This window comes from Canis lupus, chromosome 20 (assembly GCF_011100685.1).
Source record: "Canis lupus familiaris isolate Mischka breed German Shepherd chromosome 20, alternate assembly UU_Cfam_GSD_1.0, whole genome shotgun sequence".
Classification (NCBI taxonomy): domain Eukaryota; kingdom Metazoa; phylum Chordata; class Mammalia; order Carnivora; family Canidae; genus Canis; species Canis lupus.
Window position 1 is genome coordinate 33,360,922 of NC_049241.1, and position 27,957 is coordinate 33,388,878.

At 38.6% G+C, this 27,957-nt stretch overlaps 2 protein-coding genes across 9 annotated transcripts in view; one reads left to right on the forward strand and one right to left on the reverse strand.

Moving 5' to 3' along the window:
• Positions 1 to 1,030: 1,030 nt before the first annotated feature.
• On the forward strand, positions 1,031 to 27,921 carry ASB14 (ankyrin repeat and SOCS box containing 14). 4 transcript variants are annotated; one of them, XM_038566110.1, is made up of 11 exons: positions 1,031 to 1,147; positions 1,707 to 1,836; positions 3,524 to 3,579; positions 4,019 to 4,150; positions 4,248 to 4,406; positions 7,438 to 7,683; positions 10,475 to 10,646; positions 11,121 to 11,664; positions 13,936 to 14,089; positions 15,196 to 15,396; positions 27,484 to 27,718. In XM_038566110.1, the coding sequence occupies exons 2-10, from the start codon at positions 1,715 to 1,717 to the stop codon at positions 15,372 to 15,374; spliced, it is 1,764 nt and encodes a 587-aa protein (XP_038422038.1). In that variant the 5' UTR covers positions 1,031 to 1,147; positions 1,707 to 1,714; the 3' UTR covers positions 15,375 to 15,396; positions 27,484 to 27,718. The 4 variants fall into 4 exon arrangements, with proteins under 4 accessions (XP_038422038.1, XP_038422041.1, XP_038422039.1 ...); XM_038566113.1 differs by lacking the exon at positions 7,438 to 7,683 and having other exon boundaries at positions 27,484 to 27,921; XM_038566111.1 differs by lacking the exon at positions 3,524 to 3,579 and having other exon boundaries at positions 27,484 to 27,719.
• Positions 13,876 to 27,957, reverse strand: part of APPL1 (adaptor protein, phosphotyrosine interacting with PH domain and leucine zipper 1) — a 43,271-nt gene continuing 29,189 nt past the window's right edge. For 4 of the 5 annotated variants that reach the window (XM_038566107.1, XM_038566105.1, XM_038566108.1 and 1 more), the window contains 6 exons: positions 27,511 to 27,685; positions 27,384 to 27,420; positions 26,626 to 26,772; positions 25,813 to 25,863; positions 25,042 to 25,131; positions 20,574 to 24,062 (listed from right to left, as the gene is read on the reverse strand). In XM_038566107.1, the coding sequence (XP_038422035.1) occupies positions 23,916 to 24,062; positions 25,042 to 25,131; positions 25,813 to 25,863; positions 26,626 to 26,772; positions 27,384 to 27,420; positions 27,511 to 27,685 (647 nt within the window). In that variant the 3' untranslated portion in view covers positions 20,574 to 23,915. Of the gene's footprint in view, positions 14,062 to 20,573; positions 24,063 to 25,041; positions 25,132 to 25,812; positions 25,864 to 26,625; positions 26,773 to 27,383; positions 27,421 to 27,510; positions 27,686 to 27,957 lie in introns of those variants that run through there. The other variant, XM_038566106.1, reaches the window with a different exon arrangement.

Genomic DNA, 27,957 nt, shown 5'->3' on the forward strand with positions numbered 1-27,957 from the left:
CCAGATAAAACTTATATCAGAAAATACCTTGTTTTCCCAAGTGTTAAGTCATTTCTTAGTTTCAGTTATAGTTGACTTTGCACTCACCTACCAGAGGTGATTCTAAATAAGGAAAATATCAGAACAACTCCAGAAACAAACCTCTCACATCACACTTTTACAGCATTAGCTCCACTTCTCACAGGACCCCTGTGTCAAGGGAGGGGAAACTCAGATAGTACAGTTTCTGTGCAAAAGCAATAAGATGGCTGGGGGCAGGAGCACCTGGGTGGCTCAGTGGTTGAGCGTCTGCCTTTGGCTCAGGTTGTGATCCTGGGGTCCTGGGATCGTGTCCCACATTGGGCTCCCTATGAAGAGCCTGCTTCTCCCTCCACCTATGTATGTCTCTGCCTCTCTCTGTGTGTCTCTCATGAATAAATAAATAAAATATTTTTTTAAAAAAAGATGGCTGGGGGCAGGCCTACATACCCATTGATTTCCTGTTTAATTGGAAATGCCAAGCGTCTCTTATTTTAATAGTTAATAGTCTTATTATTTAGCATATATTCATAATATTAGTATAGATGAACAATTCTAAAACATTTCAATGAAACAAAACTATAGTTGAAATTTTATTATCTTGTGTGAAATTAATTTCTTCCTTGAGATTCTCAGGATACTTGAGGCCGCAGCTCTGTAACCTACAGAAAATGTAGGTGCAGCTACCCAGTGAATTGGGACTGTTGGGACAGTTGTTTTGATAAATCGGTCAGAGAAAAAAAAATGTTTGGCCTCTCTAGTGGAAAATTGATTCTGTTCTGCAGTGGCTATGTGCGTGAGTCTTAAGAGAATGAATTATTTCACACAGAAAATGCCCCCCTGCAAAAGCATTTTATACCAGGAATAAAATGTTTGGTCCTTTAAATTTGATGAATATAGCAGTGAAGAAAAGAGATCATGTTTCCAAAGAGAGCTAAACCACATGCAAAAAAAAAAAAAAAAAACACGGATAATATGCCAGACTGTCTTATGATCAGGTATTTATAGCAAAGCTATTAATGGAATGGTCACTACAGGGGAGTGGAGATCCTAAATATAAATGAAAATTCTGATGTGCTAATCTTTAACAGTGAAAACTTCCGTGCTCTCCTAAAGGATATAACAGAAGGTAAATGTCTTTGGTATGTGATCAAACCTATTCTATGCTAAAATGGAAAAGTTTTTTTAAAAACCATTGAGATATTGCCTAATAGATACATTGTTTTTTTACTACCACTACTCCTGTCATATGCTGTATTATGAGAGTGCACATTCCTGTAATATGTTTGTTTTTAGTGTGTACTGTTATTTTCAGCATAAAGCTGTCCTTCGGGGTAAGTGCTACATTCACTGAGAAAAAACTCCTAAGCCAAGTCTAAAATAAATCATTATTTTCATAGTTAGAATGACACCTACCTAAGTTTTATATGAAGGTGGTTTTTCTTGAATAGGCTTTAAGTAAATGGCTGCTCATGGAGACTTATAATTTATGTTAAATTTGTGGCGGTTCAGAAAACTATTTTAAATTTATGGGAAAAATTTAATGAGTATTTTTTTCTAAATTTAGCATCTATCAATCCTATCAATTTGTAGTTTTCTGAATTTCACTTGCAATTTTAAGTATTTGATTATCTTGTTTTCTCAGCTGGAAAAATATTTTTAATTCATTCTGACTTTAAATCTGTCAGCATTCCACATGGATAATTATACCAGTGATGAAGACACAGATGAGGACTTTGATACCCAGCTCATCATCCAGTGGAGTTTACAGGACGTTCACCGGCCGGGGACTACACAGCAGGCGCCTGCAGATGAGAGGTATTGTATCCCACTGGCGATGTGATGTGAGCATTCAACAGTTGAGACTTGTCATTAGCATGATGCTAGTGTTATGATAAAAACAGGAGAGAAGGTCAAAATCCAAGGAGCTCTCATTTAAATACCTATGAGACTTGATGTCTCACCAGCCAGACAGGAAAATTTGGAAATAATTCAGGATGTAATTAGGGAGTAAACAGTTGAAGGAGTTTGGTAGCAATTCTGGCTTGGGGACTGGCAGGCTGGAAATGAGAAGAAATACATGAGGATATGAATAGAGGACTCGAATGCATCTTGTCTTTGCAGAGCCAAGGGAATGCATAAATTCAACCAACACAAAGAGAAAATTATCCTCAACCTCAGTGGGGAGATGAGGTCAGGTCCAGTCTTTATTCAAATCACAAGGAGGAATTATGTAAACTTAAACCCTTTCCAAAGGGTGTGTATGCGGAGTTCTGTAATGACAGCAATAGAAAAGGAACTCATGGGTCCCCCAGTGGTGGAAAAGAATCGCCCTGGAGGTAGAATGTTTACAGCCAGGCACACCTGCTCAAATGGTCTCTGGCTAGCTGATCTTCAACCTCATTCCCAACCCCCACCCCCCCCCGGACCCCCACCTCTGGCTAGTTACTATTGTTTTTCAGCGGTGATAAACCCTGTTTGCTTGGGATGGTGATTTCTATTTGCCTGCTGGAGGTAAAACTGAATAAATATATTTTAACTCCAAGAGATTTTATAATTATAGAGATGTTGACCTAAAACTATAGTTTGTTTGTTTTTTTTAAGTAACAAACTCATGGACTGATCACTTTGTGCCATCCTATTTAAGCATTTCATAAATATTGACTCATTTAAATTTTAATTCTCATGTAGTAAGTACTATTATCCCCGCGTAGAGATGAGGAGACAAGTAAGTGTTACCCAAAGTCACAGGGCTAGTAAGTGAGAGGCAGGCAGTCTGGCTTCAGAGTCTGTGCTCTTTACCACACCACTCTTACACTTTTGTGTTACATTTAGGAATAATCTTTAAAGTTTTATAAAGAAGTTGGGTTTCTTAGATTATGTTATATTAACCTTATGATTAAAATTTTTAAATCCATTCAGTAATTAAGTCATTATTTTAGGTTGAAAGGCATTAAGATTTTTTTTTAATTTTTATTTATTTATGATAGTCACAGAGAGAGAGAGAGAGAGAAGCAGAGACATAGGCAGAGGGAGAAGCAGGCTCCATGCACCGGGAGCCCGACGTGGGATTCGATCCCAGGTCTCCAGGATCGTGCCCTGGGCCAAAGGCAGGCGCTAAACCGCTGCGCCACCCAGGGATCCCAGCATTAAGATTTTGATGATTGAAATGTTTCAGAGAAATTAAAATTAACTATTGTTACAAATCTCTGTCATTGGACTTGCAAGAGTTATATGGTACTTAGGAAAGCTTGCTGAGTTGGTCAGGCACTTGAAGGAATTAGGAAACACTTCTTGAGACAGGTGGAATAATGCCGGAAGAGCAGTTTCCCTGGAGTGCATTTAGGGTCACACTGTATTTTGGAAGTATTTCCGTGAAGCCTCAGTAACTGCCTCAGTTCATCCTCAGCTGACTACCATTGCCCTTACCCTTTGTTTTTTTATTAAGTGCCTTTGTTTTTCCCTCAGTTTGGGGCTTACATATATATATTTGTTTTCTATGCAGCTTCCATCACTTTTTGAGAGCTGAGTACAAGAAGATAATTGAAACAATAGAGACAGTTAAGTACTCTTCCTATTCTATCTCTGCTAAATTCAGGAAGCCTAGAAGCAGGTTCTCCCAAATGCTCAACCTTTGTGCAATCCAGATCCACCTATGATTCTCTAGAGCCCATAAGAAAATACCGTGGCACAATTTAGCAAAGCCCTGCTGAGTTCCTGGGCGAGGTGGGGGGGGAGGGGCTGAGCTGTGAGCTGTTGGTCTGTACACGACAATATGAGGAGGCAGTCGCAGGCCTGGAGGGGGACAGGGGGTGCTAACAGAGGAACGCTAGGCAAAAGGCCTTACTGTTGCTTCGTCCTGCCTATGCCATTTTCATGTGTCTCTCATGAAGCGTGGTGGTAGAATTCTGTCCTCTCCTGAAGGTGGAATTCAGAAGCAGCTTGGGCTGCCTCCTGTGTGTGCCAAATGTGAATCTGTTCCCATTTGACTTGTTAATAGGTAAGGAAGATGCATTGTCACACTTGACCAAGTACCATTCTGCTTTTGATGAAGCAGATGGGATGGGCTGGCTTCCTCTGCATAAGGCTGCGGTGCAATTAAACAAGAACATTTTGGAAATAACCCTGAAAGGTAAGCTCCCTTTATAACTCTTCCTGATGCTTCTGAGAAATAAATTTAAAACTTATTTCTGTATCTTAACCTGTGTGGTCTAATGGATTTATTTCAGCTTCAAAACCCAGCGTGTGGGAGCAAACCACCCACAATGGTGAAACACCACTTTTTTTGGCTGTCAGCACTTGCCTCTTAGAAAATGCCAGTTTTCTTCTTCTCAATGGCTGCAATCCGAATGCCAAGAATTCTGAAGGCAATTCTCTTCTTCTTACAGGTAAACTAATACCTTGTCTCTGGAAAACAGTCTGTGATTCCGAGTGTCACCTATGCCCACAGGTTTCAAAGGGAACTTTTTAAAATTTTAATTCCAGTTTAAATACAGTGTAATATTAGTTTCATATGTACAATATCACGAGTCAGCACTTCCATACAACACCTGGTGCTCATCATGACAAGCACACTCCTTAATCCCCTTCACCTATGTCATCCCCACCCTCCTCTCTGGCAACCATCCGTGTGTTCTGCATAGTTAAGAATCTGTTTCTTGGTTTGCCTTTGTCTCTCTTCCATGCCCCCCACCCCGCCCCTTGCTCATTTGTTTTATTTCTTAAATTCCACATGTAAGTGAAATCATACGGTATTTATCTTTCCCTGATTTCACTCAGCATAGTACTCTCTAGCTCCATCCATGTCGTTGCAAATGGAAAAACAGCTTTTTGTGCATAGTTGCCGTGCTGCCATCCTGGTTCCACCTGACCAGATGTGGGTACCTAAGAGGTTTTGTAGAGACTGGCCTGTGGGATGGCCTGGTGTAGAATCTCTGCCAATTAGGTGATCATTTTGCACGGTTCCTTAACGAGTTAATTTGGGTATAAGGGGTGAACAGAGTAGGAGGCAACTGATGGCAGGTTGAATATAAATGAGCGATTTTGCTCCCTCCTGAGTCTTCACTAAAATTATACTTACATTGTTTAGAAGAGGTAAGATACAGGGGTGCCTAGGTGGCTCAGTTGGTTAAGCATCTGCCTATGGCTTAGGTCATGATCCCAGGATCCTCGGATTGAGCCCTGCATTGGACTCCTTGCTCAGTGGGGAGCCTGCTTCTCCCTCTCCATCTGCCTGTTGCTCTCCCTGCTGTTCTCTCTCTCAAATCAATAAATAAAATCTTTTTTTTTTTTAAGTAAGATACAAAACAATGAGAAGAACCGGAGAAGAGACAATAGCAACATAGTTTTTTAAAACCTGGAGAGCAGGTGGATGAGTAGTCAGTGACAAGAAAGCCAAATTTTAACTTGCTAGCGGAGAAAGCAACACAATTACATCAAAAGGCATGGAAGTTCTGGGTAATAGTTACCTTGTGGAGCACTGGTGAAGGACACGGAGCTAACATAGGAAAATTGCTGGAACACTATTAAGGAATAAGTCCTCATAGGCAGATCCCTTCTCCCAATCTGCCCTGCAAAGAGAGACCCCTCTCTCATGCCACCTGAATTCTGGAGGTTCATTTTCTGGGCGGTTTAAACAGAGGCTCTCTAGACTGGGGGGATATTCAGCAATGGTGGGAGTACTGGATGGAAAACACTGGAGAAATTAAGCAAACACTGGTGAGACCTCCCAGCCCTCCTCTTCCACCAGGATTCTAGAAAGCTGGCAGCCAGAACTCTACCTTCCAAGAGGAGGCTTCTCTGGGGAATTTGATATAATGAAAGTGAAGTTGGGGGCTTCCCAACAAATGGCCCAGGCATATCAACACTCAATTAGGAACACAGTCCAGGAGCTACTCCCAATGTTCAGGATCCCCAATTAGCTCTAGTCCCCAACTCTTAATCACGAGCAGACTGACAAGAATGACTATCTGAGAAAAGACTTCAGCAGAGATAAGCAACTTGAAGGAGACAGACTATTTAGGGAAAATATAATGTAGGGGGAAATTATGATAATGTTAGAGAATTAGTAAGAAGTAATGAAATAACAGGACATTACAAAAATATTGAACCAAAAAATGCTCTTGAAAATTAAAAATGGTAGTGGAATTATAAAACTCAAATCAAATGCTGGGAGATGAAAGCATCCAGAAAAAGATAAGAAATGGGAAATAGGAAAGAAAAAGAAAAAAGCTCAGACTATCTAAAAGAGAGCAACATGTGAATCTCAGAAATAGTAGAAAGAGAATAGACAAGATGGAGATGGTATATCATCAATGAATAAGCCAAGAAAATGATTTCCTAAAACAAAGGATATGAGTTCCCAGAATCAAAGTGCACACTAATGCCAGCTCAATGAGTTAAGACCCTGATACCCTTAGCACTCTGTATTTCCAGTTCTAGAGCACTTTCCATGGCACATTAACAAATGGATAGGGAGATGGATAGGAACATATATTTTTTAAAGATTTATTTATTTGAGAGAGAGAGCACAGGCATAAGCGATAGGGGCAGAGAGGGGGAGGGAGAGAGAAGCTCAAGCAGACTCTAAGCTGAGCATGGAGCTAGACATGGGGCTTGATTCCAGGACCCTGACATCATGATCTGAGCCAAAACCAAGAGTTGGTCACTTAACCGACTGTGTCACCCAGGCACCCTGGAAGATGGATCCATCAAGTTGTTTTAGAATCTTGAAGGACTTGCAGATTGTCATCCATATGTGAATGATTACAGCATAAATGCAGAAGAGCCAATTAGAAAATTTTAACAAAATATGAGGTTAAAAATAATTTCCTAGGGCGCCTGGGTGGCTCAGTTGGTAAGTGCGTGACTCTTGATTTCAGCTCAAGTTGTGATCTCAGGGTCCTGAGACTTGAGTCCCAAATTGGGCTCCGTGCTGAGCGTGGAGCCTGCTTGGGATTCTCTATCTCCCTCTGCCCCTCTGCTCACGCACACATGTGCAGTCTCTCTCTCTAAAAAAAATAATTTCCTGATTATTGCTGGTTTTGTTTCTCTCTGTTTAATGCACTTAATAAGCATTTCTAGGGCTGTATTGGGTACCTAAGTTCCCATTTTCTTGAGGGAAGGCACATAAAAATGATAAATGAAAATTTCATGTTTATGTTTTTCAGCTACCTTAGCAGCCAATAGATGACAACTGTTCATGGCTTACAAAAAAGCCAGTAGGCTATAGATATAAAACACTATTAATATTATTGGATATAAGCTTCATTTTACAGTCTGTTCCCTAAGCACAAAATGCTGGCACATGGGAGTAGGTAGGAGGAGCTCCTTAAAAAGCCTGAGGGACACTGACTAATAAGATACCTTGGCCATAAATTTCCTGGTGAACATTATGCCTATTTTACTTCTAATTTCCAGCTGTTCTCCGTGACTCCTATGAGATGGCTGCCTTGCTAATTGGCTATGGGGCAGATGTCAATCTGCGGTGTACCAACGAGAGGACAGCTCTCCATGAAGCAGCCAGACTGGGCAGGCAGGACATAGTGAAGCTGATATTGGTTTCTGGGGCATACCCTGACCCACAGAGCTCCTATGGATTCACTCCTCTTGCTCTTGCTGCCCAGAGTGGACACACTGAAATCATGGAGATGTTACTGCAGAAAGGCAAGATTTTCTATACGGTCAGCACACTCCCAAGGGGTAACATGATGCAAGTGTCCTCCTATTCATGGAGAGCTTCAAAATAATAGAAGTTAACATTTTATTTAAGCCTAACACAGATATTTGATGAAAGCATGTGTGAACATTGGCTACTAAAAAGCCTAGAGTAGAGACTGAATATTTCTCCTTCAATGTGAAGTAATTTCCCTAAAATTAGTAGGGTGCAGGTTACTCTTTTACATAATATTCCCTAACCATGCTGAGGATGGTTGGGTTTTTTGTTTGTTGTGTGTTTTCCTTTTCTAGATTCACAGAACAAAAGGCCCCACATCACCCCCTACATGTTGTCTCTGCTGAGCTAAGTCACAGGGCAGTCCAGTGTGTTACCAGATGCTTCAGTAGTTAGGAATTGTTCCTGGTAGCTTCTCTCTGGGTCCCAGTTCTCTCTCCAGTAATAACCACAACTGAGAAAAGGGGAAGGCAACTTATATTTATTGAGTATTTTCTAAGCACCAGACATTAAGCTAACTGTGCTGCTTCATGTGATCTTCTAAAACCCTGTGAAGTAGGCACTATCTTCATTTTACATCTAAGGATAGAGGGTTAGGGGTGGTAGCAATTGCAGGACTTCCCTTTAACCCCCCCACCAATTCAAGATCCTGGTTTAACTGACAGAGACCCTGGCTAAGAGAACTTTGGCATTTATTGTCTTTGAGGCCAAGACCCCCCCACTGATGAAATAATGTAGTATCTAGAGCTTTTTGTCAAAGAAGCAAATCCTTACCAAGATTTAATACAGTCCCAATATTAGATTTACCTTCTTTATTCTCCTTCCTGTTTATGTACAGAAGCCTTATTTCTTTTTTAATAATACATGGTCCTGATCTCCAATATTCTAGAATATAGGGACTCCTATTTTTAAGAACAACTTTCTGCTTTCTAGACTTACCTGAAACTTTCCCATCATATGGGGTCGTGAGGGGGACTTTGTAGTTCCCAAGCAATAGCCATAAGACATTTTAAGTAAGGTGTTTCAAATGAGCAATATCAGCAATGTCTAGAGTCATTAGCTAGAATAACAAAAATCACTGGATCTTTAATCTACACAAAGAGTCACCTTTTATGTAGATCATTGATTAAAATATAGAGAGGCACCAGATTTTCAATTCTTAACTCTTTCAAGAAACCAGCATCAGTTGACCTCCATAAGGTATTTCCCTGAGGTTAACTCCCTTATGAAGTAATTTATACAAAGTGACATAGGTAGTAAATGGCAGAGCCAAGATTTGAACCCATGTCTGTCTCATTCCAAGTCATACTACTTTACCATCCTGCATTACCAGAGTGATAACATGGCATCATAGAAATGGGCTCTGGATCTGGACTACCTGTATGTGAATCCTGACTATCTTGCTTACCAGCTGTGCATCTCTGGGAAAAGTTACTCAAACCTCAACGAGCCTCAGTTTTTTCATCTTTAAAATGAAGATACGGGGATCCCTGGTTGGCCCAGCGGTTTGGCGCCTGCCTTTGGCCCAGGGCGCGATCCTGGAGACCCGGGATCGAATCCCACGTCGGGCTTCCAGTGCATGGAGCCTGCTTCTCCCTCTGCCTGTGTCTCTGCCTCTCTCTCTCTCTCTCTCTCTCTCTCTCTCTCTCTCTCTCTCTGTGACTATCATAAATAAAAAAAAAAAATTTAAAAAAAAAATGAAGATACTAGCATCTAATTGTTAGGGTTGATGTGAAGTTTAGAAATTATGCATACACAGGAACCTGTACATAGTGAGCACTCTTTCCATGGAGGCTGATTAGACTTTTCTTCATGTATTCTAGGAATGGAGTTCTTGGGCAGCCACTATATTCTGATGACTGTGGAGTCTCTACTAATTTAAAGCTACTACATCTGTTTGTTATGAGCTGTGCCCAGAATGTTTTTTCAAAACCCATTTTACTGAGAGGCCTTCTCCAATTGACCCAAAATTCATTTCTCCTTCCTTCACCATCCAGCTCCCCTCCGAATCCAAAACTGAGATCTTTTCTCTTTTCTTTTTTTTAAATGTCTGTAATCTTTTTCTCCTTTTTAAAATTTAAATTCAATTTGCCAACATACAGTGTAACACCCGGTGCTTATCCCATCAAGTGCCCTCCTTAGTGCCCATCACCTAGTCACCCTTCCCCCCACCTGCCTCCACTTCTGCAACCCTTTGTTTCCCAGAGTCAGAACTGAGATCTTTTAGAGGACATTTTGCCTACACCTGTCCTCTTACCATCCACACCATCACATGACACTCAGCCTACTGGGCACTACAATTTATCCTGTTAACTGTTAAGTCCCGAACTTCAGCTGCAAACAACTACATTGTAGCTTACTACAAACAGCCCCCTAAGAACATGTTACACCAGAACAAATGCCATAACACCAGATGGCATGGTCCAACGGGATGGGTGGTACCATCCTACATATAAGTATGGGGTAGGTGGGCTTTCATAGACTGGTCTGGAAACAAAATCACCTTTTGTAACCTCACTTCTCCTGGAATTTTCAAGTCCCAAACAAATAACTTATAGAAGTACTCTGTCAGCCTCCTCATTAAAATTTAGAGACTGCTTGCATCATTTCTTCCTTGCCCAACTGCATTATAAACTAGCTGAGAGCAGGAGGTACATTTTTTATTTCTTTTAGTGCTTTGCTAAAATGGCTCCTTAATAATTGCTTTTTGGTAGTGCTGATATATTAAGGATGCTTAAGACAGTGGAAAAGACTCTTGCAAAACAAGACCTTTTTCTCCTTTAGGAGCTAATGCTCTTGCTCAGGCCTCTGACTCCTCGTCCATCTTACTTGAAGCCGCTAGTGGAGGAAATCCAGACTCTGTGGCCCTTTTGCTAGAGCATGGAGCTGATGCCAACGTCCCTAAGAATTCAGGCCACCTGCCCATTCATGTGGCAGCTGACAGAGGCCACCTGTTGTAAGTTCATTTACATTATTGAGAAATAGTAATAGCTACGGTAGGGGGAGGGTTTCAGAGCAGCTTCTGGGAACTTTATATTCTTCATCTCTGATCCTATAATTCCAGCACCCCTTCTAAGATAAGAAACTCAACCAGTCAGTGAAGCCAGGCATCCTCTGTAGCCAGGAGCGAGATATAAAAGTACTTTATTATCAGGTCTTTAGGCAATACGGGGACCCTCAGGTCTCCCTGCTTAGACAAATTCTGAGTTTTATATCTAAACAGTAGTTTCATTCAACTTTACTAAGTATCTGAGCTTTTGGATGCAGGAATTAAGCACTTTTCGGCTGGAAGTTCTAAATGCCACCCGATACTAATACCATCTGGTACGAGTATAAAACCATCGTAAACAGGTTACTGCTGCATCTTAACCAAGACAGTTTTTTTTTTTTTTTTTTTTTTTTTTAAATACACTTTGAAATTCTTTCTCAGAGCCCTAAAGCTTTTGGTTCCAGTCACGGATCTTGCCGCCATTAAGCAGAGCGGGATCAGTCCTGTGCACTGTGCGGCAGCAGGAGCGCATCCTGAATGCCTGGAGCTCCTCATCCAGGCGGGATTCGATGTGAACTTCATGCTAGACCAGAGAATCCGCAAACACTATGACGACCACAGGAAGTCAGCGTTGTATTTTGCAGTGTCAAACGGTGACCTCTCTTCAGTGAAGCTGCTTCTAAGTGCTGGAGCTCTGCCTAACCAAGACCCTGTTAACTGCCTCCAGATAGCCCTGAGGATGGGCAACTATGAGCTGGTGAGTCTGCTGCTACGGCACGGAGCCAACGTCAATTATTTCTGCAGAGTCAACCCTTTACATTTCCCGTCAGCCCTGCAGTACACGCTGAAAGATGAAGTCATGCTCAGGATGCTACTGAATTATGGGTATGACACAGAGCGATGCTTTGATTGTCCTCACGGAGACAAAGTTCATCCTTGCTATACCTTTGAAGGCTGGACATCTACAGTCATCAAAGATACCATGGTAAGTGCACAGTACTGTCCGTATCCACGTGCACAGTTGCTATTGGTGGCCCTGAACTACAGCAGTAGGTCAGGGTCTATCCATTCTCTCCAGCCGCTCACAGCTAAAAAGACTTTAACAGGATAAATACATGTGAAGTAGACACAGTAGTAGACGTAAAGGTACAGAAACTGTTCAGAGGGAAAAGTGATTTGACTTTACCTAAGGAGTTTCACCAAATGAAGTGGCATCTGAGTAAAGTTTTAAAGAACCAGGGCCATCTTATTAACTAGATATGCTTTTTCTTTGAAGGGGGGAGTTACCCAGCTAAAACATTTCTGGGGTCCTGATACCTGTACCCCCTCGGTTCTTCGCTATCGCTTTTAGCTCTAAAATTTGATTAAATAGGTTTCTTTGGCCATCTTCTTCTTCTTTTTTTAAAAAGATTTATTTGGGAAAGAGAAAGAGAGAAAGAAGAGCACGAGCAGGGGGAAGGGCAGAGAGAGCAGCAGACTCCCTACTAAGTGGAGAGTCGGACAACACAGGACTTGATCACAGGACCTTGAGATCATGACCTCAGCCAAAGGAAGACACCCAACCAAGCCACCCAGGTGCCCCTCTTTGGTCACCTTTTTGTTGAAAAGGGAATCACCATAAATAGTTGACCACCTCCTTCTTGAGACGTTTTCCTGTTGGCTTTCATCATACCAGCCTCCCATTCCTCCCCCTACCTGGTCACGTCTACTTCCCCAAACCAGAGCGTACCCCTGATTTCTCAAAAAGCTGGCATCCTTCAGGTTTCAAGTGTTACCCCCTCAGAGAGGCCCCTCCTTTCCTGTCTAAGGTGGGTGTCCTCCCTAATCTGCTGCTGCTGCACTTACCACTTGCCAAAATGATCTGTAGAACACTTTCTGATGAAAAAAAAAAAAAAAAAAGAACACTTTCTGATGATGTGTCTACTCCACAAAGACATCAGTGTAAACTCCTATGCACCACTCCCCTCAGCTTAGAGATCTGTGCTTAGCAGAGTAGATATATTAGAATACCTGAGTCCATAGTGAAATCAGAACAAAAAAAAAAAGAAATGAAATGGAGAAAGCATTTCGAATCAATTATGAAAAGTGAAAGACATCTTGTTTTAATATTGCATACTATTTTTAGGTTATGATTAATGTGGGAGATGGCATTTAGGTATAGATCATCTTGTACTATTTCCTGACTTTTTATTTTATACTATTTAACTTCTTTCATGGGCACCTTGCTAGAGGTGTATAAATTATCTACAGACAGAAACTATTCTTTCCTTCAGCCATGAGGCATAGGTGATGAATGACAGAAAACCCAAAATGAGAGTGGTTTTAATAAGATGGCTCAGGGTGCCTGGGTGGCTCAGTTGGTTAAGTGTCTGCCTTCAGCTCAGGTCATGGTCCTGGGGTCCTGGGATCAAGCCCCGCTCGGGCTCCCTGCTCAGCAGGGAATCTGCTTCTCCCTCTCCTCCTGCTGCTCCCCCTGCTTGTGCTCTCTCACTCATGCTCTCAAATAAATAAAATCTTTTTAAAAAAATTATAAGATGGCTCATTCCTCTCTCATATAAATAAAGGCCAGAGGTAAACAGCCTTTTAACTGGAGAGCTCCATGACCACAGGAGAAACTTGTGTCCACAACCCAGCCAGCAAGGAGACAGGCAGGAAGCAGCAGCACACACCTTGCTCTAAGTGCATTCTGGGCATTGCTCACACTTACACTCACATTTCACTAGCTAGAACTTAGGTGGCTGCGTCTAGGGGCAAAGAAGCTGGAAAGGTAATCTTTATTCCAAGAAGCCCTGTGGCCAACCAAAGGAGACAACAGGTATTAGGTAACTATTTCTTTCACACCTTGTTTACATCTTACATAGTTCTGAAGGTACAATAGTAAATAGATTTTCAAATGTGAGAGCTAAGGACTAATGTCCTTGGGGCGCCTGGGTAACTCAGTCAGTTAAGCAGCCAACTCTTGATTTCAGCTTAGGTCATGATCTCAGGGTCCTAGGATCAAGCCCCACGGCAGGCTCCATGCTCAGTGGGGAGTCTGCTTGATGATTCTCTCTCCCTCTGCCCCTCCCCACCCTAGAATAAATTAATCTTAAAAAAAATTTTCCAAAAACAACAACAAAAAAATTTCCTTGTTCAATGTCTTAATTTATAAATGAGGGACTTGAGACCTTGGTTCTTGACTATGAGTTTAGTGTTCTAAACCACATAGATACTTAAGTTTTTCATTTACTTTCATAGTTCCAATTTTCTCCCCCAGTTCTGTGAAGTAATAACATTGTCGTGGCTGCAACATCTCTCTGGGAAGGTTGTTCGAGTGATGCTTGATTACGTTGATCAAGTTCAAATCTGTTCAAAGTTGAAAGCTGTGCTCCAAAAACAGGGGCTGTGGTCAGAAATCCATTTTATCTTGAGTGAGTATCTTTCTTTCTTTTAGAAGATTCTTACCAAAAAAAATTCTAGTGGGTTTTTACATTCTTATTTGCTTTGCTTTTTTGTTTTTTTAAAAGATTTTATTTATTTATTCATGAGAGACACAGGCAGAGACACAGGCAGAGGAAGAAGCAGGCTCCTCGCAGGGAACCCAATGCAGGACTCAATCCTGGGACCCCAGCATCACGCCCTGAGCCGAAGGGAGACGCTCAACCGCTGAGCCACTCAGGCGTCTCTCTTATTTGCTTTGTAAAAAACATTCTTTTCTGGCTAAAAGCCTTACCTACGGAATGCCTGGGTGCTCAGCAGTTGTGTGTCTGCCTTTGGTTCAGGTCATGATCCCGAGGTCCAGGGATCGAGTCCCACATCAGGCTCCCTGTATGGAGCCTGCTTCTCCCTCTGCCTGTGTCTCTGCCTCTCTCTCTCTGTGCCTCTCATGAGTAAATAAATAAAATATTTTTTTTAGAAAAAAAGCTTTACCTAAAGAAAGCAAGCAAAATACTATATATTCCTATCTAAAAACAGTAACTATTTATAACTTAATTTGTGCTTACCCCCATTCCCCATAGATGAACTCTGTCAGGTAATCACATTATATGGTAGGTGATAGCTTTCTCCTAGTCATATGGAACACTGTAGATTTAGTGATTAGCAGCTATGAAATGGTAATGAAAACACGGATGAGAAATGAAGATTGAAACCTGCAGATAATACTGAATGACGCTTCAAACCACATTCTTTCACAGTGGCACAGAAGTCAAGAATTTCTTTCTAGTTTCCCCACAAGGTGGTGGTCTTTAGTTCCCAGGCTGACCCTGAGGGGGTGGTGAATACATGTAGATTTAAGGACTTCAGACCCAACACTGATGCCGACCTTTGGGTTCTTAAATTGGCCAGGTTCTGTAATCACGTCAATAGAAGGGCTGCAAGGAGAAGGGAAAGGCTGTGGTTCCCTGTGAACTTTTTCCATTTAGACACTGCAAATGAAAATTTTGGTTTAACACACATTTGCTGACCAAATCCTAAGATCACTAAAAAAAATGAAGCAACTCTTTTTCCTTCGGGTAACGTGTTTCTCTCATTTCAGCAAACCCTCGACCCCTCAGACATCTGTGTCGCCTGAAGATCCGGCGGTGTATGGGGCGCTTACGTCTGCGCTGCCCGGTCTTCATGTCCTTCCTTCCATTACCAAACCGTCTCAAAGCATATGTCCTTTACAAAGAATACGACCTTTATGGACAAGGAATTTTCACAGGAACCTGGTAGTCAAACCATTCTGGATGAAGAGGTATAATTCTGTAAGCTGTATTTCTTAAAGTTTGACTTGTTACATGATTCATTATTTCTCACTTTACCTAGCAACCAAAATCTCAAAGCAGTCTACATTCTTTTGAAATATGATATTAATACTTTCTTAATATGCTTAATTTTGCTTCTCAGGGGACCTGGGTGGCTCAGTTAAGTGTCTGACACTTGATCTCAGCTCAGGTCTTGATCTCAGGATCATGAATTCAAGCCCAGTGTTGGGTTCCATGCTGGACATGGAGCCTACTTAAAAAAAAATTCCATACACCAAAAAAAAAAAAAAAAAAAAAAATCCTCATATTGCTTTTCAAGAACAATCTGACAGGCAGTTTAAAGAAATACTCCTCCCCTCAAAGTAAATTAAAAAACTAAACCCAAACTGTAAAATTTCAACTTAGAGACATACATCAGTTCTCACTCTGTATTGATTTTACATTAAATGTATGAATCTATATTTCTACATGTCAAAACAATAGATGCTACCTCAAATAATTCAGTAATTATTATTAACAGTAATTAACAGTAATTATTAACAGTATTATTAACAGTAATTCTTTTTATAGAGAAGTACATACATGTCTTAGGAATTACATTGAATAAAATACGGACCCCAGTACTTGACCTACAAATGAGCTGTTCTTGTGCAAAAGTCCAAAGGCCAGTTTAAGTGCCTGTTTACAGTCCTGCACGGAAATGGGGGGTTTTGGTTAACTGAAATAGAACTTTCATTTGCAATGTCATCATTAATGGGAAACATGCAGTCCTTCTTTCCACAGAACTCTGGCTGAAGGTTACCACTTATTGGTTAATGTTACCACTGAGACAGAAGTCAAGTGTTTTCAAATGGCTTAGTGATTCTGTACTGAACCCAGTACAGTACTAAACCCACAAGAGGGGCTCACTGACAGAAGCAGTTATATTTATGTTAATGCCATATAGTTAACATACAGTGTTATATTAGTTTCAGGTGTACAATATAATGATCCAACTATTCTATACATTATTCAGTGCTCATCATAAGTGCATTCCTTAATCCCCATCACCTATTTAACCCACCCACCCCTCCCACCTCCCTTCCAGTAACCATCAGTTTGTTTTCTCTAGTCAAAAGTCTATTTCTTGGCTTTTTTCCCTTTGCTCATTTGTTAAGTTCCACATATGGGTAAAATCACATGGTATTTGTCTTTCTCCAACTTATTTCGCTCAGTGTTATATTCTCTTGATCCATCCATGTTGTTGCAAATGGCAAGATTTCATTCTTTTTTGATAGCTGAATAATATTCCATTGTGTATGTTTACCACCTCTTGTTTATCTATTGATGGACATTTGGGCTGCTTCCATAATTTGGCTATTGTAAATAATGCTGCAATAAGTTGGGGTGCATGTATCACTTTGAATTAGAGTTTTTCTATTTTGGAGGTAAATACCTAGTTGTGTGATTACTGGATCATATAGTTCTATTTTTAAGTTTTTGAGGAACCCCCATACTGTTTTCCACAGTGACTGCACCAGTTTTCATTTGCACCAACAGTTCATGAGCGTTTTTCTCCACATCCTCGCCAACACTTTTTTATTTTAGCCATTCTGACAACTGTGAGGCATCTCATTATAGTTTTGATTGCATTTCCCTGATAAGTGATGTTGTGCATCTTTTCATGCATCTGTTGGTCATCTGTATGTCTTCTTTGGAGAAATGTCTGTTCATATCTTCTGCCCATTGTTTAATTGGATTATTTGTTTCTTGGGTGTTGAGTTGTATCAGTTCTTTATATATTTTGATACTAACCCTTTATTGGATGTGTCATTTGCAAATATCTTCTCCCATTCAGTAGGTTGCCATTTAGTTTGATGATTGTTCCCTTTGTGGTTTATCTTTTTATTTTGATGTAGTACCAATGGTTTGTTTATTAATTTTGCTTGTTTCCCTTGCCTCAGGAGACATATCTAGCAAAATGTTGCTATGGCTGATGTCAGCAATATTACTACCTGTGCCCTCTTGTAGGATTTGTAGTTTCAGATCTCACATTTAGGTTCTTAATCCATTTTATTTTTGTATATGGTGTCAGAAAGTAGTCCAGTTTTCCCAACACCATTTGTTGAAGAGACTGTCTTTTCCCCATTGTATATTCTTGCCTCTTTTGTCAAAGATTAATTGACCTTAAAATTATGGGTTTATTTCTGGGTTTTTACTCTGTTTCATTGAGCTCTGTGTTTTTATGCCAGTACCATACCATTTTGATTACTACAGCTTTGTAATATAAATTGAAATCTGAAATTGTGATACTTCAAGTTTTTTTTTCAAGATTGCTTTGACTATTTGGGGTCTTTAGTGATTCCACACAAATTTTAGGTTTGTTCTAAAAAAAAAAATTTAGGTTTGTTCTAGTTCCATAAAAAATGCTGTATTTTGATAGGGATTGCATTAAATCTGTAGATTACTTTTGGTAGTATATATTTTAACAGTATTTGTTCTTCCAATCTATGAGCATGCAATGTCTTTCCATTTCTTTGTGTCATCTTCAATTTCTTTCATCAATGTTTTATAGAGTACAGGTCTTTCCTCTCTTTGGTTAAGTTTATTCCTAGTTATTTTGTTATTTTTGGTGTAATTGTAAATAAGAGGGGTTTTTAAAAACTTATGTTCCACTTAGTTAACATACAGTGTAATATTAGTTTCAACACTTCCATTCATACATCACTCAAGCCCTCATCGCAAGTGTACTCCTTAATCCCCATCAACTATTTACCCCATTCCCTTACCCACCTCCCTTCTGATATCCATCAGTTTATTCTCGATTGTTAAGAGTCTCTTTCTTGGTTTGCTTCTCTTTCTTTTAATGTCAATTTCTGCTGCTTTCTGTACATTGATTTTGTATCCTGAACTCATTTACCAATTCTAGCATTTTGGTGGTCTTTAGGGTTTTCTATATACAGTATCATGTCATCTGCAAATTGTTGGTTTTACTTCTTCTTTACCAATTTGGATCCTTGTTGTTATTGTCATCTAATCACTGGGGCTAGGACTTCCAATACTATGAAGAGTGGACATCTTTACCTTGTTCCTGGCCTTAGGGGAAAGCTTTCAGTTTTTCCCCATTGAGTATGATGTTCACTGTGGGTTCTTTATATATGGTCTTTATTATGTTGAGGTATGTTCCTTCTAGACTTTGCTGAGAATTTTTTTTAAGATTTTATTTATTTATTCATGAGAGAGAGGGAGGGAGAGAGGCAGAGACACAGGCAGAGGGAGAAGCAGACTCCATGCAGGGAGCCTGATGTGGGACTCAATCCCGGGTCTCCAGGATCATGCCCTGGGCTGAAGGCAGCGGCGCTAAACCGCTGGGCCACCCAGGCTGCCCGCTGAGAATTTTTTTATCATGAATAGATACAAATGCTTTTTTGCTTTCTCTTATTGATGTGATGTGTCATGTTGATTGAGTATCAAACCACACTTGTATCCCAGGAATAAATCCTACTCAACTGTGGTGGATGATTTTTAATGTAGTGTTGGATTCTGTTTGCTAGCATTTTGTTGAGAATTTCTGCATCTATGTTCATCAGATACTGGCCTATAGTTCACTTTTTTGGTGGTCTTTATCTGATTTTGGTATCAGGGGGATACTGACCTCATAGAATGAATTTGGAAGTTTTCCTTTCTCTTCTATTTTCTGGAATAGCTTGATAAAAGTGCATTAATTATTTTGTATCATTACCTCTGAAGCCATCTAGTCCTGACTTTTGTTTGTGGGGAGGTCTATTTATTTATTATTTATTTTTTACTACTGATTCAACCTCTTTGCTGGTAATTGGTCTGTTTAAATTTTCTATTTCTTCCCACTTCAGTTTTGGTAGGTTGTTTCTAGGACTTTATTCTAGGTTGTCCAATTTGTCAGCATATAATTTTTCATAATATTCTCTTATAATTGTATTTCTGTGGTATTATTTGGATTTTTTTTTTTTTAATGAGTCTGGTTAGAGGTTTATCCATTTTGTTGCTCTTTTCAAAGTACCAGCTCCTAGTTTCATTGATCAGTTCTATTCTTTGCTTGTTCTTTATCTAGTTCCTTTAGATGTTAGGCTTTTTGAAATTTTTCTTGCTTCCTGAGGGAGGCCTGTATTGCTATGAACTCCCCTCTTAAAACTGTGATAGCAGTTATAGAATGTAGTTTAAATTTTTATTTCTGTATGCTCCATGTTGCAGGGAAGTACAGGTTTCTATATGGGAAATGAGGAAAGTAACTGAGGAAACATATCCAGTCACACCTCTGTAGAATATAGATGGCACATCAACAAGGAGAATAGAACAGTAGGTAGGATGATGTGGGTCCATTTTCACCAAAGACCTAGTCAACACAGCCTTGTTTATGTTTAGCATTACTTTCTTAGCAAAATATAGTCCATCTTAGGGAGACTGAAGTTAGAGGTTTTCTTTCTGATGTGAAGATTCATGGCTATACAGACTAACTCAGTAAGCATAGACTTTAATGATACAATGTTCACATTAAAAACTTGCAAAATTTGCTGGCATGAATAATTTTTATTTTTTTTAATCAAAGTGTGGGGTCTGTTTATAAGTGAGTAGTGGCTTATAGGTATGTCAATATACAAATATATTTAGGATATACATGCACTTAGATAAAATTACATAATTCTAAAGTTAGTTTTGTCCACTCCCTGGACCTTTTAAAAGTGTATTATTTCATAAAATTCAAAACAACTAAGAACAGATACTCCAGTAGAAGAAAAGAACTTAAGTGCTATAGGAAAGTATAAAGAGCACATGGGAAGAATATGTATTAGTATTAAAATAACAGGCCAAGCCCACTTAAGCTGGCGTACACAACCTGCCTCTTTAAAATATATGTATTTCTTTGAATAGGGCCAACCATAGCAAGTACATATTGTTTGTAACATTTCTAGGATAATGATTGAGAAACCTATTTTTCTAAGAGAAAAAATCACTAGTGATGAATTAGTATTATTTCCCAGTTAAGTGACCTTTTCTTTCATTTTAGCTGTTATGAAATAGCAGTGCGGCTAGATGTGTAATTATAGTGTCATAACAGATTAAGAAAAAGTCTATTTGTTTCACAAGCATCATTTGGAATGACTTGGAGAAACAGAATTCTGAGTATATATCAAATACTTCATACAAAAAAGACTATACAAAAATCATGGACTTTATTATACATTAAAAATCTCCTAACAGCATATTTCCTGAAGCCTTATCAGAGAATACCTACTTTGACAAAATGAAAAAAATAAGCTCTCCACCCCACATGTATACCGTTACATAAAGTTGAGTTCTTCAATTCTAAAGGGAAATGTAGCATGATTTTTAATTGTATATATGCATGATTAATATCAGTGAGATAAGAACTAATTCACTTAACATTACAAAATCACCAAATATACAAAGCAGTTTTGCACGTTATAACTTAATCCCCAATTCTCATACTAGCTGAAGTAAATTACATGAGTACAGCCACAAGAGACTAGTTTAAAAGTATAGTATAGTTCCAGTTTCAAATATTTGTTATTAATGAAGAACAAAATTCATGAAAGAAGAGTAAGCCAAACTTGCTTAAAATAAAAGGAAAGGCTTGCTTCCTACAATGTGTTTGAATATTTAAAGTACAGTTGAATGCTAGGAGGTTGGAGTCAAAACCAATGTTAGTATTTTCATTTTATTCAGGTAGCAGGTTTTCAATACACAGGATCTTAGGATCTGTCAGCATTTATAATAAGATTCAAATCTTAAATATCTGTAGTTCCTACATATAACTCAAAATTAACTCAGATGCCTTTACCACACAAGACTGTACATTACATAGAATGTTATGCATACCCTACTATCCTTTTCTCAAGCGCAAGAGTAATAATTTTACCACTCCTAGAGCCTGAAAATGCTTTTGAAATTAAACACAAACTAATCATTGTAGAAATGGCAAAAACTAAACTGGCTTTGGGGACTCTGTTCAGTCCCTTGATAACAAGTTTTAAAATTTTTAAAGGGAAAAGCTGTAATTAAGTTTCCTATATACTGACTTCATTACCATCGTTAGAAAAGTACTGTTCCTATATGTAGCAGAGTGCATAGCTGAATTAGGTAGACTTAATTTCTTTTGAAGAATGTTTTGTTAATTTCTAAAAACCATCAAGTTTGAATCCAAGAAAGCTACCTCACAAAGCATTCAGAACCAGATGTGATTTCAAAAAGTAACAGACCAAGATCAGCTTTAACATTATGCAGAAACTTCAAACAAAAAGGCAAGTTTTTTAAAGTCGATGCTTAAATATCTGCAGTATGGAATAGTTCTTATAGTTCTATAGCAATGGACCAAAAGTTCAAATACCTAAAATCGTTAATCTCACACATGACTTCTATTTGGTGTTGTAATGCTCTTTGGTCTGATCTGTGGACATGGGTGTGTTATTGCAGAAATTCCTATCAAAATCATGACCTAAAACGAATTACAGGTCTATCCAGCATCCCTAAGTTGGCCAGTGCCTTTAACTCCAGCATTCACTTTGACCCAGAGTACTAACAACTGTGCCCTGTACTTGTTACCAGGCACAGTACCAGCCTCCTAATGCTGATCACCTTCCTTGTAGGGTGATAAGTTTCATCTGAATTAAGTGAACTGACAACTTAATAACATAAGCAAAAGACTTAAACAGAGAGCTTACTAATTCTCAAAAAGGTCTTAATAGCAGGACCTGCCATGACTAGTGAGGTGCGGACCACAGAAATTTCAACTTCTACCAAAGGAATCATATAACAATTATTGTGAAAGCATTCCCTTGTAGTAAGCACAAAATCAACTTTCTCCAAAAAGTACTCCATAAATTTCTATTTTGTTACTATATGTTTTGGTAACATAAGGCTTCAAAATAATGATTATCAAGTAATCATTATTCCCATTTGGCACGTGGATAAAAAGAATATCATGATCCTATATATAATTATTCCCTTCCACAGAAAACAGTGTGCATTCAGTGTGAAACAGCCACATTGTACTGAGAGACTAAAACAGATGCCATCTCTAATTCAGAACTAAGAAAAGACTATCAAAGAACAATGGGCTTTTCCATCTTGAAGTGGCTAATTTCTTGAAAATTTTAGATATGTGACTATGTATTTTGTTCAATATATTTAACTTCTCTTTATAGTTTTACATGTGAAACAAAAAAAATTTTACATAATTTCTATCAGCAATATTAAAAATCTGAGTAAAGAAAAAAAAAGTTTTGACATGGCAATAGGGAAATGTCATTTTAACCTAGGCACCAGGCTAAAATCTTTCCTTGGTCAACTCTCTTATACCAAACATTCAATTCCTTTCAATCTTTCATGGAATTAGACCTTTTACTCATTTGAAGAGTACAAGTATTTACAATAATTAGTGCAAATTATTTTCATATATTATTTGCCTTTGTGGATATAAAGTGGTGATCAGTATTTTATCAAAACATGGAATTATGAAAATACTGTGCATATCAGTCTGAAATTTAAAAGATTACATTTCCTAAACTAAACTTTGGGCTTTTTTACTTTAAGCAGGAAACAACGGTTATAGAACTTCTTTTGAAATGTCACTTGATTTTGAATAAAAATTATTTCACACAATGCAGAAAATACGATGTGCTATCCTGTAACAATATCTTACATGTTAAGTCCTAATCTAAAATGTACTTGAACAAAAAAAAAATCCCTTTTAATAAATTCCAGAATCTTATTTTAACCATTACTGCTCTGCAGCAATAATTCAAGTCCCAACCTGAGAACTAAGAATGTGATAATTAAATGCCACGGGCTGTATCAATCTTGAACTGAAGACACTTACGCTTCTTTCCCACTGGCATCAGGTGTAGTACATCAGAGAAATGTGAGCAATCCAAGAAAGTGCCCTGAAATCACAGTACCACCTGCCACAATTTGAAACCTTAAGTCTAAAATTTCTCTAATTTTATATAAAAGTTCTATTGCACATTTAATAATTAAAATATTTGCAAACTTGTAGAATTCTTTGTATAAAGGGTTTTGAACCAATTCAGTCAAAAGCTTCCTCACTGCCAGCAAAAATGTTTCTAATGAGAAGAGGGAGCATATCCATGAATACCTGAAGCTGAAGAATAAAAGTTTTCTTATGGTCAGAGCCAATTACAATGCAAGATAAGAAGTTCACAATTTGAAGGAAAAAAGGCTTGAGCAAGTATAATTCCTCAGCAATCTACTTCAAGGAGATGAACAGGTTTCTCTTAGACATGTGGAATTTGATGTTACTGCATAGTATATTATTTTTAAGGGAAAAAAATCAGTGCAAACCTAAGTGATCAAGGTCAATCTTATTTTTAAAAATGAAGTTAAAACAAACAAGCAAATATAAACTTTAGTCTCCTTGATATTTCAACATAGTTGTTACCTTGTGCCATTTCACCACAGAAACTGTCAATAAATTCCAAGGGGGGAAATACCAACCCAAAAAGCAAGGATAAGTTCATGCTTCTGACTCTCTTTTCTTTCCTTCTTCTCCCAAATCACTCTCTTCTGACTGGCTACTGCTAAGGACAACAAACTGCCCCTCACTACTGGCTTGGTTCGGTCTACTGGAAGCAGCTATCAAGCGACTCTGTTCTTCTAAGTCCTAGTAGAAAAGACAGAAAAGAAACTAAGTTTATTGTTTGCAATCAAATGCAAAACTATGCATTTAAAATACAACTTGAGAGCTACTTCAATACTGTCAAACATTTATGCATAATTCTGGCAACTTACTGAAAACAAAGGCTACACACAACCAGTGCAACACCAAAGTGAATTCTGGCACCATTTTAGAAATCCTGTAAAAGCCAATGTTGCCCTCTTTGTTTTAATGGCAACAATAATATTCAGACCATTGTTAACTCTCACTATATGCCAATACAATGTTCATAACAGATCACTCCACATCCCTGCCTAACTACCCCCCGCCGCCCCGCATCCAACTTATCTTGTTAGATCAGTTGTTGCCCTCCCTCAGCCTACCCTAGCAAGAAAGCCTCAACTTCATGGTCATCTTCATATCTCTCTCCTTTGTCAGAAAGTCCAATTTATTCCCAATTCCGGCTGATCTATACTCAGTAAGTATCCCACAAATGTCTCTTTTTTTTTCCCACTGTCATTGCCAATGCCACAACCCATAACTGGGTCTTACAATCTCATGTGTTCTTTAGATTTTGCTCTAAAATTTGCCTGAATATTATCCTGTTAGATGGACAATGATTTGACACTCCTGGTAGCATTGAATGTTTACATATACATTCCTGGAAACCAGTAAAGCTGTCAGCAATGGCAGTTAAAGCCCATACACACGTGTACACATAGGGCCATTGGAATATGGAAATATAAAAGTTCTGATATGTTTGCTAAACTAAGTCAACTACATGTCGGTTACCATAGTGTGAACATCCTATCAGAAGACAGACGTCTTCCTTTTCTGCTGTGCTATGAATCATCTGGTTATAAAGTGGCTGAGGAACGAGAAACAGACTTTCATTTGGAAATTCAAATCTGAAAGTCACAGTCCTGAATTAAGGAAATTTCATAAACATTACACCAGAGAAGATCTAGATATTGGGACTACATACCTTTTCAATTTGTTTTTGTTTACTGAGTTCTTTCTGTTGCTTCTCTTTTACCCTCTCCATTTCTTTTTGTTTTTCTGATGCCCTACGATCCTGAAAAGCAGACAAATACAACTAATGAATTAAATATGAAATAATTTTAAATTTTAGATTTTTAAAAAAGATTTTATTTATTTATTCATGAGAGACAGAGAGAGAGGCAGAGACACAGGCAAAGGGAGAAGCAGACTCCCTGGAGGGAGTCTGATGTGGGACTCAATCCTGGATCCCGAGATCATGCCCTGAGCCAGAGGCAAACACTCAACTGCTGAGCCACTCAGGTGTCCCAAATTTTAAATTTTTTCAATTAATACTGCCTTTGCAGCAACCTTTTCGTATTTTTTTATATTTATATGAAAGCACACTAAAAATTTATATTCTATCTTAGTCACTTATCCAAATTCTAATGCTATACCAGCAATAGTATCCATTAATAACCTTGCACAGCAAAATTATTTTATTTACTTGCTAATATGAAAGATTTTAGATAACATTCTTGAAGGGGCTGTTGGGTGGCTCAGTTGGCTCAGCATCCGACTGTTAATTTCAACTCAGGTCATGATCTTAGGGTCATGAGATCAAGCCCTGCATAGGGCTGCAAGCTCAGTAGTAGGGTGTTGGAGATTCTCATTCTCTCCCTGTTTCTATGCCCCTCTCCCCACCTGTGCTCTAAATAAATAAAATCTTAACTTAGAAAATGGATAACATTCTTGGATAGTTATCTTGGATTCTTACCAGTTCTGCATGCAAGGCTATCTGTTTTGCCAGTCCAACAGAATCACAAATCTAAAAGGGGAAAGTGTAGAAAAACCTCAGGCAGTTTTCACATCAAAGTAACAATTTTAAGATTCTAAATGGCTGATACAACTAGATTTATAACTCATTGTAACAGGCAGCTTCAAACAAAAGGTGATTTAAGAATGTTCCAACCCTGGGGCACCTGGGGGACTCATTTGAAGACTGACTCTTGATTTCAACTCAGGTCATGAAATCAAGCCCCATGTTGTACTCTGTACTCAGTACAGAATCTGCTTAAGATTCTCTCTCCCCTTGCCCAACCGCCCCCCCATCTTGTTCATGCTAAATAAATATCTTTAAAAAGCAAAAACAAAAAAAGAATGCTCCAGCCCCCAAATGAAGCATCTGTGTATATTCTTCAGAGTCTATGAGTTTCTATTGCACATACCCCATCTTCCTATTACCTCAGATTCCTTACTGAAATGGTAAAGTCTGCAAAGAATGAAGCAAGCAGATGCTGATGCTGCTCTAAGCTGAAAACACTTGAAAAGGGCCGATTATGGGAATATACTGCATTCCCAGAGTAAGTTAATGAAGCCAGAAGACTACACCAGCTATCAACAGCCAAGGAAGACACAGGCCTGTAGTCAGAAGGGCCAACCCACCAGCTCAGCTATCTTCAGAGCAACAGGATTTGCTCAAACAACTTAGATGGATTAGGCCAAATCTGGTTTTTCCCAGAGATCTTACTAAGGACTTCAACTACGATAGACATTTCACAACAGAAACACATTTTGAAAAGCCATGTACCTTTTCCCCTTCATTATTTGATTCAAATATATAGCAGACTGATGACAGATTACTTTCACTTCTCCCTCCTGATGTCCGAAGAACAAATCCAAAAAGCCTCTTATTTTCCTGGTGTGTAGCGTACAAAACTACACAGGGTAATGGAAACTGCCACAGAAAACATCAGAAGCAAACAGATTTTTCAAACAAACGTACACACTTCTACATGAAAAACTCAAGTACTAAGTCAAAAACATTATAAACAGAACATTAGAGCCATTTTTTTTTTCTTAACAGAATAGCAACCTAAGAACAAAAATATCATGTTTGGTTCGGAGTACCAGGTAGAGTAAGAGGCTGTTGACTATCCAACTTATTTGTCATTTATACATTTTACAAAATCAAAATCAGTAACAATACAGTCCATCTTATTAAATGATTAAATAAGAGCACATACTTGCAGCTATTTCAACACCTATAATTATAAAATAAACTCACTCGTGTTCACCATTTAATTCCTATCATTGTGTTTATCCCTTAACTAGGCAGCATGTACCATATACTAAAAAACTAAGTAGGACAACCAGATTGCACTGATTCTTTAAGTACATGGAATGTTCAATTAAAACTTCTTGGGGGGAGATGGCTATAGGCTTAATTATAACTTAGCCAATCATAATTAATACTGTATTTTAATATAATCAGAATGTTTATAACAATACAGACATGTATATGCATAAAAGAGCCTTCCAATAAAGCTTTAAATGTGCAGAACTCACTGTGAGCCTTGTAACTTGTGTCTGTGGATCAATTAACCTATAATTAAAAATTTGGAAAACAAATTTTAACTAGGCTGAACTTAAACATTTTTTCCTACAGTTTTTTAACGGGGAGATCATTACTTACTTTAAACAATCACAAGTGACTAATAAATGTGATTCTGTCATACGAAAGATGTTATGGATGGCCCGGGCAGCTAAGATTTGCCGCATTGTTTCATAAACAACATCTGGACTGTCGTCTGATTTCACCTCCATAGAACCAAGGAATCGCACGATAAATAACTGATGAAGAATAGAATCTACAAAAGAACAAGGTACATTACATATCTTTAAATCCCACATTTCTCTTAAGAGTAAAATATATTGTCACCTTTTAGATTTTCTAATGAAAAATTCAATCTAGTAGCAGTATTTAGAAATTACTCCTAACTATGGTGGTCAAGTTATAGGAAAATTAAAGGTCTCTAATTCAAATAGCAAAAGGTTAGGCTTCAATAATTGGTGGTTCTGGGGAAGACTGGGTGGCTCAGCAGTTCAGCACCTGCCTTTGGCCCAGGGCGTGATCCTGGAG

Excerpts from the sequence above, each read along its gene's own strand:
- ASB14 (XM_038566110.1), top strand. The coding sequence starts at position 1,715 with ATGGATAATTATACCAGTGATGAAGACACAGATGAGGACTTTGATACC. Across the intron at positions 3,580-4,018 it reads AATTGAAACAATAGAGACAG|GTAAGGAAGATGCATTGTCA; the intron begins TTAAGTACTCTT and ends ACTTGTTAATAG. Across the intron at positions 7,684-10,474 it reads GGAGATGTTACTGCAGAAAG|GAGCTAATGCTCTTGCTCAG; the intron begins GCAAGATTTTCT and ends TTTCTCCTTTAG.